At 41.9% G+C, this 15,414-nt stretch overlaps 1 protein-coding gene across 1 annotated transcript in view; it reads right to left on the bottom strand.

Moving 5' to 3' along the window:
- The window catches only part of LOC126161679 (methylcrotonoyl-CoA carboxylase subunit alpha, mitochondrial), a 111,671-nt gene extending 96,801 nt beyond the window's left edge, over positions 1 to 14,870 (bottom strand). The window contains exon 1 of the mRNA XM_049917684.1: positions 14,672 to 14,870. Coding sequence (XP_049773641.1) covers positions 14,672 to 14,730 — 59 coding nt within the window. The 5' untranslated portion in view covers positions 14,731 to 14,870. The remainder of the gene's footprint in view (positions 1 to 14,671) is intronic.
- Positions 14,871 to 15,414: the final 544 nt, after the last annotated feature.

The raw sequence follows: 15,414 nt of genomic DNA, 5'->3' as shown, positions 1-15,414 counted from the left end.
AACAGACTCTTATTTACCTCATCATCTGTCAATCCACAACACCCTGTGTTGGAGGCTGGCTATGCCATCATGACAACCTGAAGGACTATTGCCCCACCTCTTCATAGCAGTTGTAAGACGACGTAATCATTGCATAAGGATACAGTGGAGAAATGACTTAGCCACAGCCTAGGGCAATGTTTCCAGAATGAATATTTCACTCTGCAGATGTGGCAAAGAATAAGCATATTTCAGTCCTGTTTTACAAACCTTATGGCATTTTTTTCATTCTTATTGTTAATATTTGCAACTATTTTTCCTGAACAGCTACTTCAATAATGTTTTATCGTATGGATGATATGAAATGCCGTCTCATGCAACCAAACATTTTATTGTGTCTACATGTTTTGTCTATTCACGCTAGAAATCATCAGTTGTATTAATTTTTCTGCCCTTTTCGTGCATCCATGTGTTATTTGGTGCATATTTAAATGTGGCCAACCTTTGTCTATATGAAATCTTTTATTTTTGTTTACACAATGGTCACTTCATTCCTCTATGGCAGTATACCTGGTCTGTGTGAGACCATGGATTTTATTCACATAGGAAGTTGCGGGGGTTTCTGTGTATGTGTGTGGGGGGGGGGGGGGGGGGTGTTTTTGGTGTAGGAATGAACGTGTGCTTTGTCGGTCTCTAGTTCTTGTTCATATACACTCCTGGAAATTGAAATAAGAACACCGTGAATTCATTGTCCCAGGAAGGGGAAACTTTATTGACACATTCTGGGGTCAGATACATCACATGATCACACTGACAGAACCACAGGCACATAGACACAGGCAACAGAGCATGCACAATGTCGGCACTAGTACAGTGTATATCCACCTTTCGCAGCAATGCAGGCTGCTATTCTCCCATGGAGACGATCGTAGAGATGCTGGATGTAGTCCTGTGAAACGGCTTGCCATGCCATTTCCACCTGGCGCCTCAGTTGGACCAGCGTTCGTGCTGGACGTGCAGACCGCGTGAGACAACGCTTCATCCAGTCCCAAACATGCTCAATGGGGGACAGATCCGGAGATCTTGCTGGCCAGGGTAGTTGACTTACACCTTCTAGAGCACGTTGGGTGGCACGGGATACATGCGGACGTGCATTGTCCTGTTGGAACAGCAAGTTCCCTTGCCGGTCTAGGAATGGTAGAACGATGGGTTCGATGACGGTTTGGATGTACCGTGCACTATTCAGTGTCCCCTCGACGATCACCAGTGGTGTACGGCCAGTGTAGGAGATCGCTCCCCACACCATGATGCCGGGTGTTAGCCCTGTGTGCCTCGGTCGTTTGCAGTCCTGATTGTGGCGCTCACCTGCACGGCGCCAAACACGCATACGACCATCATTGCCACCAAGGCAGAAGCGACTCTCATCGCTGAAGACGACACGTCTCCATTCGTCCCTCCATTCACGCTTGTCGCGACACCACTGGAGGCGGGCTGCACGATGTTGGGGCGTGAGCGGAAGACGGCCTAACGGTGTGCGGGACCGTAGCCCAGCTTCATGGAGACGGTTGCGAATGGTCCTCGCCGATACCCCAGGAGCAACAGTGTCCCTAATTTGCTGGGAAGTGGCGGTGCGGTCCCCTACGGCACTGCGTAGGATCCTACGGTCTTGGCGTGCATCCGTGCGTCGCTGCGGTCCGGTCCCAGGTCGACGGGTACGTGCACCTTCCGCCGACCACTGGCGACAACATCGATGTACTGTGGAGACCTCACGCCCCACGTGTTGAGCAATTCGGCGGTACGTCCACCCGGCCTCCCGCATGCCCACTATACGCCCTCGCTCAAAGTCCGTCAACTGCACATACGGTTCACGTCCACGCTGTCGCGGCATGCTACCAGTGTTAAAGACTGCGATGGAGCTCCGTATGCCACGGCAAACTGGCTGACACTGACGGCGGCGGTGCACAAATGCTGCGCAGTTAGCGCCATTCGACGGCCAACACCGCGGTTCCTGGTGTGTCCGCTGTGCCGTGCGTGTGATCATTGCTTGTACAGCCCTCTCGCAGTGTCCGGAGCAAGTACGGTGGGTCTGACACACTGGTGTCAATGTGTTCTTTTTTCCATTTCCAGGAGTGTATTTGATGGCAGTTGGCGTAATTAGTTTTGGAGTCTCTGAAGATCTGCTTGTCTGAACCACCACAAGGTGTACTCCGATGAAAAGTACACTCTGAGGATTCCGTGGGAAGCCACGCTCCATGCACTTGATATGGCCATACTACTGAATGTCTTACTTCCTGGACCTCCAGTAGGTTTCTTTGCAATCCTAGTTGTTGTTGAATTTCTCTTTGAGGCTGCAACGGAAAAACTTAGTTTCTGCTGCCTAGTAAAAATTGTTAGCTGATCCAGTATTTGTTATTGTCTTCAGTCCATTTCTCAATATATGTACACAATGTGTTTTACTACTCACCACATAGCGGAGATGTTGAGTTGCAGACAGACACAACAAAAAGACTACTAAACATGAATGCTTTCGACCGGAAGGCATTTTTCTGAAATAAATAAAGGCAGCATGATTGGAGGGAGTAAGGAGGAGACTGGGGTGGGGAAGGGGAAGGATAGGAGAGTGTGGATGGGGGACAGTAAAGTGCTATTTGTGGGAGCTTACAAGGACGAGACGAAAACAGGATAGGGCAGCTACGTGCGGTTTGGAGGTAAGACAGGGGGTGGAAGGAGTGGAGGGGGGAGTGGAAAAGGAGAGAAGTAAAATGACTGTGGCTGCGCTTCTGAAATAGGAGGGTATGAAGTGGTGACAGGGAAGCGGACAGGTGAATAAAGGACAATGACTAAAGAAGGTTGAGGCTAGGAGGGTTACGGGAATGGAGAATGTACTGCAGGGAGAGTTCCCACCTGCACAATTCATAAAAGCTGGTGTTGGTACAATCTATCAAGCACAAGCTGTGAATCAGTCATTAAAATGAAGAATGCTGTGTTCTCAGCAACTATGTGGTCCAGGTATTTCTTGGCCATAATATTTCAGTGGCCATTCATGCGGAGTCAGTTTGTTGTTTGCCATGCACTGTGGTTACAGCTTAGCATGTAAATTGCATGACTGGTTTCACAAGTAGCCCTGCCTTTGGTGGGATAGGTAATGCCAGTGACCCGACTGGAAGATGTGGTGGTAGGAGGATGTATGGGACAGATGTTTCGTATAAGTCTATTGCAGGGATATGAGCCATGAGGTACGAAGTTCGGAGCACAGGTTATATACGGATAGACAAGGATATTGTGGAGGTTAAGTGGGAGGCAGAATACCACTGTGGTAGGCATGGAGAGGATAGTGGTTAGGACATTCCTAATTTCAGCGCACAAACTGAGGTAGCCAAAACCCTGGCGGAGAGTGTGATTCTGTTGCTCCAGTCCTGGGTGGTACTGAGTCACAAGGAGAATGATCCTCTGTGACTGGACGGTAGGACTTTTAGAGGTGGTGAATGACTGGAAAGATAATGCATGGGAGATCTGTTTCTGTTCAAACCACCTACAAACCCTGCCACAGTGACCCCATTCCAGAAATCCAGGAGATCTCCAGGCTCTCCTCAAATCTATAGGCCCATCCTAGACCCTCTCCTGAGAGTCAGTCTCTCCCCTCATCTCTACCACCAGCCGCACTCTTACCTTCTACATGCTTCCTAAAGTACATAAACCCAACAACCTAGGATGGCTCATTGTGGCTGATTACTGTACCCCCACTGAGAGAATCTCTGTTCTCACAGACCAAACCCTTCAGCCTATTACCTGCAGCCTATCCTCCTATATAAAAAATACCAATTATTTCCTCCACCGACCCTCCACAGTTCCTGTTCCTTTACCATACAGTGCCCTGCTCATCACTATTAACACCATCTCTCTTTACACTAACATCCCTAACGCCCATAGCCAAACTGCTATTGAACACTACCTTTCACAACACTCAACAGATTCCAAACCTACAACCTCTACATCTCCATCTACATCCATACTCCGCAAGCCACCTGACGGTGTGTGGCGGAGGGTACCTTCAGTACCTCTATCGGTTCTCCCTTCTATTCCAGTCTCGTATTGTTCGTGGAAAGAAGGATTGTCGGTATGCCTCTGTGTGGGCTCTAATCTCTCTGATTTTATCCTCATGGTCTCTTCGCGAGATATACGTAGGAGGGAGCAATATACTGCTTGACTCTTCGGTGAAGGTATGTTCTCGAAACTTTGACAAAAGCCCGTACCGAGCTACTGAGCGTCTCTCCTGCAGAGTCTTCCACTGGAGTTTATCTATCATCTCCGTAACGCTTTCGCGATTACTAAATGATCCTGTAACGAAGCGCGCTGCTCTCCGTTGGATCTTCTCTATGTCTTGTATCAACCCTATCTGGTACGGATCCCACACTGCTGAGCAGTATTCAAGCAGTGGGCGAACAAGTGTACTGTAACCTACTTCCTTTGTTTTCGGATTGCATTTCCTTAGGATTCTTCCAATGAATCTCAGTCTGGCATCTGCTTTACCGACAATCAACATTATATGATCATTCCATTTTAAATCACTCCTAATGCGTACTCCCAGATGATTTATGGTATTAACTGCTTCCAGTTGCTGACCTGCTATTTTGTAGCTAAATGATAAAGGATCTATCTTTCTGTGTATTCGCAGCACATTACACTTGTCTACATTGAGATTCAGTTGCCATTCCCTGCACCATGCGTCAATTCGCTGCAGATCCTCCTGCATTTCAGTACAACTTTCCATTGTTACAACCTCTTGATACACCACAGCATCATCTGCAAAAAGCCTCAGTGAACTTCCGATGTCATCCACCAGGTCATTTATGTATATTGTGAATAGCAACGGTCCTATGACACTCCCCTGCGGCACACCTGAAATTACTCTTACTTCGGAAGACTTCTCTCCACTGAGAATAACATGCTGCGTCCTGTTATCTAGGAACTCCTCAATCCAATCACACAATTGGTCTGATAGTCCATATGCTCTTACTTTGTTCATTAAACGACTGTGGGGAACTGTATCGAACGCCTTGCGGAAGTCAAGAAACACAGCATCTACCTGTGAACCCGTGTCTATGGCCCTCTGAGTCTCGTGGACGAATAGCGCGAGCTGGGTTTCACATGACCGTCTTTTTCGAAACCCATGCTGATTCCTACAGAGTAGATTTCTAGTCTCCAGAAAAGTCATTATACTCGAACACAATACGTGTTCCAAAATTCTACAACTGATTGACGTTAGAGATATAGGTCTATAGTTCTGCACATCTGTTCAACGTCCCTTCTTGAAAACGGGGATACCATCACCAACTACATCCTCATCCACGATTACTACTTCTTTGAAGGCATCACCTACAAAATAATTCGGTTTATGGCAATGGGCACCCATATGGAACATTCTGTGGCTCATGGGCCATCTGGAGGAATCCTTTCTAACCTCCCAGAACCCATACCCCTCACCTGGTTCAGATTCACTGATGACATCTTTGTGATCTGGATCGATGGTGTGGACACCCTATCCACATTCCTCCAGAACCTCAGCACCTTCTCCCCCATTCACTTCATCTGGTCCTCCTCAACTCAACAAGGGACCTTCCTCTATGTTGACCTCCACCTCAAAGATGGCTACATCAGTACATCTATCCGTATCAAATCTCCCAACCACCAGCTGCCACCCATTCCATACCAAGAAGTCCCATCCACACAGCCTAGCTGTCCATGGTTATCACATCTGCAGTGATGAGAAGTCCCTCTTGAAATATACCAAGGATCTCACTGAAGCCTTCAAAGACCATAATTAGCCTCCCAGTGTTGTACAGAAACAGATCTCTCATGTCTTATCTCTCCAGTCACCCAGCATTTCCAGAAGTCCCACCGTCCAGCCACAGAGGAGCATTCCCCTCATGACTCACATGACTCACACAGGACTGGAGCAACTGAATCACATTCTCCGCCAGCGTTCTGACTATCTCTCGTCGTGCCCTGAAATGAGAAATGCCCTAGCCACTATCCTCCCCACCCATCCCACAGAGGTCTTCTGCCACCCACCGAATCTACATAAGATCTTCATCCCCACACAACCCCTGCTAAACCCCTTGCCTCATGGCTTATAGCTGTATAATAGACCCAGGTGCAAGACCTGTCCCCTACATCCTCCTATCACCAAATACTCCACACCCTGGTCACAGGCTTTACCTATCCCATCAAAGACAGAGCTACCTACAAAACCAGTCATGTGATCTGCAAGCTAAGCTGCAACCACTGTGCTTTGTTCTATGTAGTTATGACAACCAATAAACTGACTGTCCACATAAATGGTCACCAACAAACTATAGCCAAGAAACAGCTGGATCACCCAGTTGCTGAGCATGCTGCCCAACTTAATGTTCTTCATTTTAATGACTGCTTCCATTCTACCAACACCAGTTTTTCTCAGTTATGCAGCTAGAAACTCTACCTGCAATATATTCTATGTTCTCATGACCTTCCTGACCTCAGCCTTCGTTAGTCATTGTCCTTCACCCACCTATCCCCTTCCCATCCCAACTTCATTTCCCCTCCAGACTGCACCTAGCTGCCCTTCCTCTCTCCATCTCATCCCTGTATGCTCCCAAAAACAACACTTTACTGCCCCCTCCCCCCCATCCGTACCCTTCTCTCCCTTCTCTTCCCCTCCCCTGTCTCCTCCTTACTCCCTCCAACCAGGTTGCTTCTCCAGTTGCTTGCAGCCTGGCCTCGATAGCCAGACACAGTGGTTACGAGTGTGTAGGCTGTGTTTGCTTGCGTTTGTGTGTGTGTGTGTTCCAGAAAAATGCCTTCCAAGCAAAAGCTTACATGTTTAGTAGTCTTTTTGTTGTGCCTGCCTGCGACTCTCATCTCCACTTTAAGGTGAGTGGCAATCTTTCCTTTTCATTATATTGTCATTACTGAAAGCAATGGAAGCATTTCATTTCAAAGTACCTAATGTACTACATGGTAGACTTTAGACTTTTTATATTCTTTTGCTGATCTCTTAGTGTATAACACAACCTGAAGAGACAATGTCATCAAAGTACAGGAAGTTGCCCACAGTCTCAATCTCTCTCTCGCTCACTCCAATTCCAATAATTAGATGGAGAGTATAAGAACTTCTGTTCAATTAGAAGCATACTGTCATTCCCTGTTTATAAATTCTTCTATGGAATAGGAGTAATTGGCAAATATGTATCATTTCAGTTTGTTAAGTTAATTTTGGTATCTATCATATTCTTGTACCACACTAAGGCTCTGAGACTGATAGCCTAAATCATTTTTTCTTTGGTATTATAGCTAGGAATGTTGCTACTGATTTCGAATTGCGAATGACTGTGGGCTCCTATTTTCATAATGGAGTAAATGTAGTATGAAGCTGTTCTCAGTACGATTAACTCACATAATATCCTATTATATGCTTCTGAATCTCAAACACTTTCTTCCAAAATGCAGACTTGCTTTAGAATATGATGCCATATTAGATTAGCGAGTGAAAATAATAAAAGTCAAGTTTTTTATATTTTGCATCTCTTAATCTATTATTACCTGTAGTCTTCCAGGTATTGTTCTTATCAATATAAACACCTACGAATTTAGAATATTCTGTTTCATTTACTGATTTTCCTTTATGCATTAATTCTAATTGTGTTGCCAGGATTTGTGCAGAATAAAATTGTGTCTCCTGTGTTTTAAAAAAGTACAGCCAGGATTAATTCACAGCCAACCAGTTAATAATTTTCAAGAAAACTTTATTTATATTTTCCAGTGTTACAGTTTTGTCATTATAAAATTATTATTGGCAAAGAGAATTACTTTAGCTGCTTGGCTATATGACGACAGATCTTCTACATATAACAGGAATAAGAGACTAAGTATCTCATTTTCAGATAAGTGTGAAATGTTTCTAGGGGAGTATTGAAGAATACAATAAAAACAGTCAACTTTGACCAGTGGCTCTATCAACCAGTGTGGCAACAATGATGTGTCACACATTCATGTGAATTTTAGCTATCCAAGTACCAGGGACCTTAAAGAAATATGGTAGTTTTGTATACAGGTGTTCCCATTATTTACACCCTCAAATCTATTTTGAACTTCAAAATACTGGATTACGGTGGTAGTTTTCACAGAGGACGTTAATGTAATTAATGTGCCACATATACGAGATTGATGAGTCACATTTTTTTAACACACACCAAACTGTCACCTTAAAAAAACATAGCTTACTCCGAATTATTAAAAGATGAACTGGAAAATCAGTCAATGAATTGGTGACAATAATCTGCCTAGCAATTATAGGATAGTTTCTCTTGTACCACTTTTATCCAAGGTCATTGAGAAACTAATGAGTATTAAAATAATCAATTTTCTAGATTCTCATCAATTACTTTCAAATAGCCAGTTTGGGTTTAGGAAAAATCTATCAACATGTGATGCTGTTACGAGCTATATATGTAACTGTCTTGAAGCAAAAGAAGAAAAATTTATTGTAAGTACAAAGTTTTTTGATTTATCAAAAGTGTTTTGTGTGCCACAAAACTCTGCTGCTGTAGGTTTCTCAGTCTCTGCTGTTGAAATTATTCAGTCATACTTATCTAATAGATCTCAAACTGTTTACTTCAATAACCAATATTCTAGTTTCTTACCCGCTAACCATGGTGTTCCTCAAGGGTCAATCTTGGGTCCTCTCTTGTTCATATTATATAGGAATGACCTACCTAGCAATGTAATAGATGATACTACAAACTGTTACTTGAATGCAGATGATGATGATATCAGTTTAAGTGTTGCAGAGCCTACGAACAATAACATAAGTAACTCTACCTCACTCACGGTAGATCTACTTTCTGTTTCTGACTGTCAATAGCCTGTCTATGGGGGGAAAAAAAACAGGAATTAAACATGTCTTATAACAATAGAATCACCTTAGAGACAGTTCCTGTAAAGTTTCTTGGCATTGTTTTGCAAAATAATTTAGGCTGGCAGGCACATGTGAATTATTTAACACCAAAAATGTCTAAAGGAATATTTATGCTCAGAAAATTACAAGCAACAGTAGATGAGAAAATTTTGCTTTCTATCTATTTTAGTTACATTCACTCTCATTTGACGTATGGGACAATCTTGTGGGGAAATAATTGCTACTCAAAATGCTTATTTACAACCCAGAAAAAAGCTGTCAGACTGATATGTAAAGTACCACCTAGAACTCACTGTAGAGAATTATTTATTAAATTTAGTATTATGACCTTGCCACGTATATACATATTTCAACGTCTCTTGTACATTAAAAAGAACTTGTCTAGTTTTGATCTGAATTCTGTTGTACATAGTTATAATACACAACACTGTAATGATGTAAGAAAAGACTACTCCTTATATACAAAAACTCTAAACAGCTTCAAACACACATCTGTAAAGCTATTTAATAAACTACCAGAGTCAGTTAAGAGTCTGGAGCTGAAAAAATTTAAGATATCTGTAAGAACTTTATTAACTCAAAATTGTTTTTATACAATGGAAGATTTCTGTAGGCATAATTTCTAACATAGATTAATTATTTGTGTATTTATTGTCCCAAGCTTTACATCCCTGTAAATGTTTTGTTTTTGTGCAATAAAAATCAATCAATCAATCAATCAATCAATCAATTTGAGGATTCAGTCACAGTGGTCCACCCGAGGTAATTATTCGTTGTCTACACTCCTTGGTTATAGTCCCATACTCAGTGAATGAGCTTCGGGAAGCAGACACAGGAATCCTGCATCGCTGTTAATAGTATTGTCCTAGTGGAGTTGGTTTACCATTTCCTTCTTCTTCTCTGTTATGAATTGTCAAGTGTGTATCTGTGTCACGTGGATGACTGTGATGAGTGTGTATGGGTTTATGTTGTTATGGATGGAAGGAACTTGGTGCTGGCACATAATCTACTCCTCTAAAATAACACCAAAAGAACTACAAAGCTTAATATACCCATCCACTGGCCTCATTACAAACAAAAATGGGGTCGACCGAAGCGTCCGATCCCACCTGTCGGCTTTGACCCGTGACGTAAGGCTGTTGTGGTGTGTGACGTCATGACGGCACGGAATTTAGTTTGTGAGAGTGGCGTGTTTCTAGGTGTTGTTTTGATGCGATTGGTGGTGCTCTCTGGTGGTGTGTTAGGTAATGTTTTTGGTTTAGTTTGTGAGGGTGGCGTTGTGTGTGAATTTTGGTAAATTGCTTTTTTTTTATATCTTTGGTAGGTATGGATATGACTGACAGGGTCAACAGTTTTCGGTTGTCGGCTATGGTGGGGGACAGTGCGTTGTCTCTAATAAAATTTCTGGGTCGACCGCAGCGTCCGATCCCACCCGTCGGCTTTGACCCATGACATAAGTCTGTTGTGATGTGTGACACCACGACAGCGCGGAATTTATTTTGTGAGAGTTGCGTGTTTCTAGGTGTCGTTTTGATGCGATTGGTGGTGCTCTCTGGTGGTGTGTTAGGTGATGTTTTTGGTTTAGTTTGCGAGTGTGGCATAGTGTGTGAATTTTGGTAAATTGCTTTTTTTTTATGTCTTTTGTAGGTATGGATATGACTGACAGGGTCAACAGGTTTTGGTTGTCGGCTACGATGGGGGACAGTGCGTTGTCTCTAATAAAATTTCTTCAACCATTCGGATTTTTGGATGAAGTCGTGAAGTGTTCAGTATGTCGTGAAGAAATGAGGCTTACTTAAAGTTCCGGTGTCTCGGACCAGGGACGGCTGTGTGTGGAGATGTCGTAAGGATAACAGGTCAAGGGAAGTGTTTGATCCCAATTTATGAGATCGGGAGCTGCTGTTGAGCTATATAGGTCAAGGGAAATGTCCAATTCCAGATGATATTGTGTTTAGTGGTATTTGGGGAGTTTTGTGATGTCATTTTTTTTCATTGTTTTGTGTGGTTTTGTACGGGGGGTGGGTTTCTAAATTTGTTTGTGTTTAGTTTGTCCCCACCCAAAGACCCCCTATATACCGCGCTTGTCCATTGGTGTCATTAGGCTTTTTGTGGAGTGTGTGTGTGTTTGTTTTTCAATGTATTTCCGTCCTCATAATGTGTATGTAACGACTTTATATGCGCCATATTGGAATCGTGGTTTATGGTCATTTCCGCCATATTTGTGACATCATGGGTCAAAGCAGACGGGTGGGATCAGACGCTTCCGTATTTCCCAAAAATGTCACACACCCTCACTTCACAAGACACTGTGGAGAGGCTTGGAATTTAATCCAGGGCATTGGCACAAAGACTGGAGATCAGGAACTTTCCGTCATCATCCCTTCTTCCCCTACCAGCCAAATACAGGTAGTGAAAATTTTCATAGCTGAGTCGTGCATCACTGCACAAGAGTGCATCAGCGACCTCCACTAAGGAGGCGAGTCAGATGTATTTGTTACCTGATTTGTTAGAAGTAATGAATGATATGTGTGGAACAGTCACAATGCAGCCATATGTAGTGTCAAAGAGAAAGTGGGAATAAAATTGTGCAGTGTCTTCCTTAAGTGTGCTAGAAGTTACAAGACTTCATGTGGAAAGGAACATAAATACTCCTTGTGATGATTTGACAATACAATAATGTACAGTTCCTTTTGTTGATTGGTGTTGATGTGGCAGTTGCTAGTTGGCTGTGTAGCAACAAAATGTTTTGTTAATAAATCAGGAGTAAAAGAGGCCACACACTGAATAGTAGAAGCATTGAGTCATTGACAGACATATAAAAAAAGAGCGGAAACTTACTAGCTTTCAGACAAACCCTTTAACGAGCTAGGGTCATAACATAAACAGCTAACATATTTTGTTAACAAATAAAAGTTCTGAAACTGAATATTACTATTAACTGAGATGGCACAAGTCCATATCCAATTTCCTTAAAAAAATGTGGAACCTTGTGACTAATTACAGGGGAAACCTCATTTCTGGGTGAGTGACAAAGAGCAATGATAATTTCACAAGCTGCAACAATCCTAATGGTAGCTGATGACATCATCAGAGGATTAGTAGTGTAAATCAGCTTCATCTTCGGATGTCGTGCTTGATGAATTTACAAACAGTGAGTGGCAATACAGTGCTTACAAAATATTGTGTCCACAATCATCCATCACTGTTAGTGTGGTGTTTTTTTAGCCAGAAGATATATGTAGGTAAGTAATGAGTGCAGATTAACTAGCAGAAAATGTTGTGGTTGAGGTGATGGAAAAGTAGTAGTTAACACAAGCTCCATAAAAAGGAAAGAAATGCTGTTAAAGTTGCCTTAAACTCTGACGTCCAGTCCCTGTGTGAACCTGTCCAACACACCATGGAAAAGATGTACAAGGTCCTGTCAGATTTACTAGTGGAACATATTTCCAAAGTAAGAGGAATGGTAGAGCAATACCCACAAAATTCACTATTACAACTGCAATATGGGTGCAAAGACCTACTAAATGAAATGCGGTGGTGTTCAACAGAACAAGGAAATCACTATGTTGACAACAACAAAAAGTCCACCTACAAGTTACATCAGTGCACAACACTTTCAGCAACTGAACCCATTAAGTAACACTCAGTCTGCAGCATTCATGAAAGTTTTTTGCAGTGCCTTCCAGAGTTCATGGAGTGAAAGAAATGAGAATTGACTTCTTTGATGAATACCAACAGGAATGAGTGAACAAATGAAGTATAAGATCTGCACAATGGCTACTAAGGATTTAATGTGGCTGTCTTGCAGCAGAATTTGTCAGAAACAAACCAATGGGCAGTGAAGCCAATGTTACGGCATCCAGCACTGTACTCACATTCATTTGCATTTTCATGCAAATTCAGTAAAATAAACCTCCTGGTACAGATGCAAAAATCATTTCAACAGCATCTGGACTGTGAGGTCACAGCAATTTATATGATAAGCGCTATAGTAATCACATGAAGTTAATCGAAGATGGTACTCGAACAATAAAAAAAAAAGACAGCCACCACCAACAAAGTGTTTCCTTTGAAAAATCTCACAAGCTACAAGGCTTCATAGAAACATGAATGTAAACTCTTAAGTTAATAAATTGACAGCAGAAGTAGAGATAGGTATTGGTACACTACCTCCACACATGGTTGTAACATCACTAATTCGGTCAATGAAGAGATGGCATGAGAATTTTTGATGAGACTGTAACAAGAGAACCTGCCTAACACTTGGATGGAAGAAGAAGTGAATGTTTCTCAATGTGGCAATCTTGAGTTTTTGTTTGCTGAGCAGACTTTTTACATGAAATGCCAGAATCCTGATATAATTTCCAACCATCAACTAATGTGAAGTTTTCCAATAACCATAGGGACCTCACAATTTTTTTTACATACCTAATCTTCTCAGAAAGCTTTTTCAACCTGATGGTCACACATTAAGCAACAACTTTTTGTGATGAGTTTCTTCTGATCTTTTAAGTGTTCCACTCACCATTCAACTTCAAGTAACTGGCTGCCTGTCAATTTTTGTTCATTATTTCCATACTAGAACTTCTGCTATCATTGTATAGAACATGAGTGTTGATAAACTGTTGGAACACTGATACACTGTGTTACCCTTTTGGGGTGTTTTAGGAAAATTTGGGATACTATTATGACTACAACACTAACCTAGATTCTTGTGACCACAAAACCAACACTTAGTTTAGCGTATAACCCAATCACAATTACAGTGAGAATTACGAAGCATTTCTGTATATGATTCAAAATGCGTCAATTCAAAACATGAGAAAACAAGTTAGGATCACTGAGGTGTGGCTTTTCAATGCAAGATTTATGAAGCACTCTCTCAACTCTTGCTGATTTTTTATTCAACTAAGAACTACTGCTCTCTCTTGTTTATTCAAGCATCAATCAGAAACTCGGCCCTCCATTTAGGGATTGTTTTTCAACATTTTCACCACTTGTGATTGTATCGTTGTCTGCATGGATAAGTCATAGCTATGATATCTACTAAAGTTAACATGCATCCTCGATATAAAACTACTGAGAGAGACAAAAGTTGAATACTTCAGTACGCCCATTAACAATACTGATATGAGCACATTAGAAAATAATCTTTGCTTTCAATAAATGAATAGAAATATATTCAATATTTAAATTTGAAAGTTGTAATAGCCTAGTTCGGGGTACGGTTTCTGATGCGATGAATATAGAATAGCAATGATTTTTTTTTTTTTTTTTTTTTTTTTTTTTTTGGAAAGTTCTATGGGGCCAAACTGCTAAGGTCATCGGTTCCTAAATAGCAATAATTGATTTCAAAATTTTTACAGTTAGTAAGCTGCAACTACTTTCCTCGTGTTCACTGCCTAGAAATACACATTGTGAATACTGTATAAAGTACTTTTTATAGCAGTAATCATTCACTCTTTCTCTCTCTTCCAGTAGGCTATGTTTGTAATTTACAGGCAAGCCTTAAAAACAACAAGTATAACTGCTTCGTACAGGAGTGGCCATAGGAGCAACTGTTGTGTTAAACAAATACGTATACCGGTCTACTTTTTTACGTGAAAACTATAGTTAGCGTCTTTATTCCAGCAAAAAGCAATACCAGGGGAGCCTGTCGGGATCAAATCATAAAAACTGATCTTTCCATATATGAACGATTCCATTTTAACAAACAATCCGGCTGTCAAAACTTACTGTTTTATATGCGCTTTTCCGAATAATAAGCACGCTAACGAAACGTTAATTTTATACATTTTGAAGTTCTTGATTAAGATCTCACTGGCAAATCACTACTCCACATCACGCACAATCATTCAAGGTCACTCACACAGAAGTCAACATTCCACCAACTAGTAAACATTACCACGTGTTACAGACGTAATGCAAAAATGTAATGTGCAAAGATTGTATCGACGGTGCAATGACGCATCTCCGTTGAAGAAACGGGACAAAGTTCCAGGACTGACAGAAACAGAAATGAGTAAGAGTCTGGTTTCTTACATTCGCACGAACACACACCGAGCGAGGTTGCACAGGACTCGCATTCGGTTCAAACCCGCGTCCGGCCATCCAGATTTAGGTTTTCCGTGAATACCCTAAATCACTCCAGGCAAATGCCGGATGGTTCCTTTGAAAGGACACGGGATATACTTCCCTCTCCCTGATACAATCTGCGCTTGTGTTTCGTCGCTAATGACCTCGAAGTCGACGGGACTTTCAATCCAATCTTCCCTCCTGAACATACACAACTACAAATTGTGTGTACGTTGTGTAACCATTCTTGTAACATTAGCACACCTATTTGAATACTAAATTATGATACCCCCCGCCCCCTATTACACAGTGTCACTATTAACAACGGAGCAAACATATAATAAGATATACCTGTAAGTGAACATCTGTTTTCGTTGTTATGAAATTACAAATACAAAATGTCG

The sequence above is a fragment of the Schistocerca cancellata genome, chromosome 2 (assembly GCF_023864275.1).
Source record: "Schistocerca cancellata isolate TAMUIC-IGC-003103 chromosome 2, iqSchCanc2.1, whole genome shotgun sequence".
NCBI lineage: Eukaryota > Metazoa > Arthropoda > Insecta > Orthoptera > Acrididae > Schistocerca > Schistocerca cancellata.
Note: the sequence above shows the minus strand (reverse complement) of the source record. Positions and strands in the feature narration are given on the sequence as shown.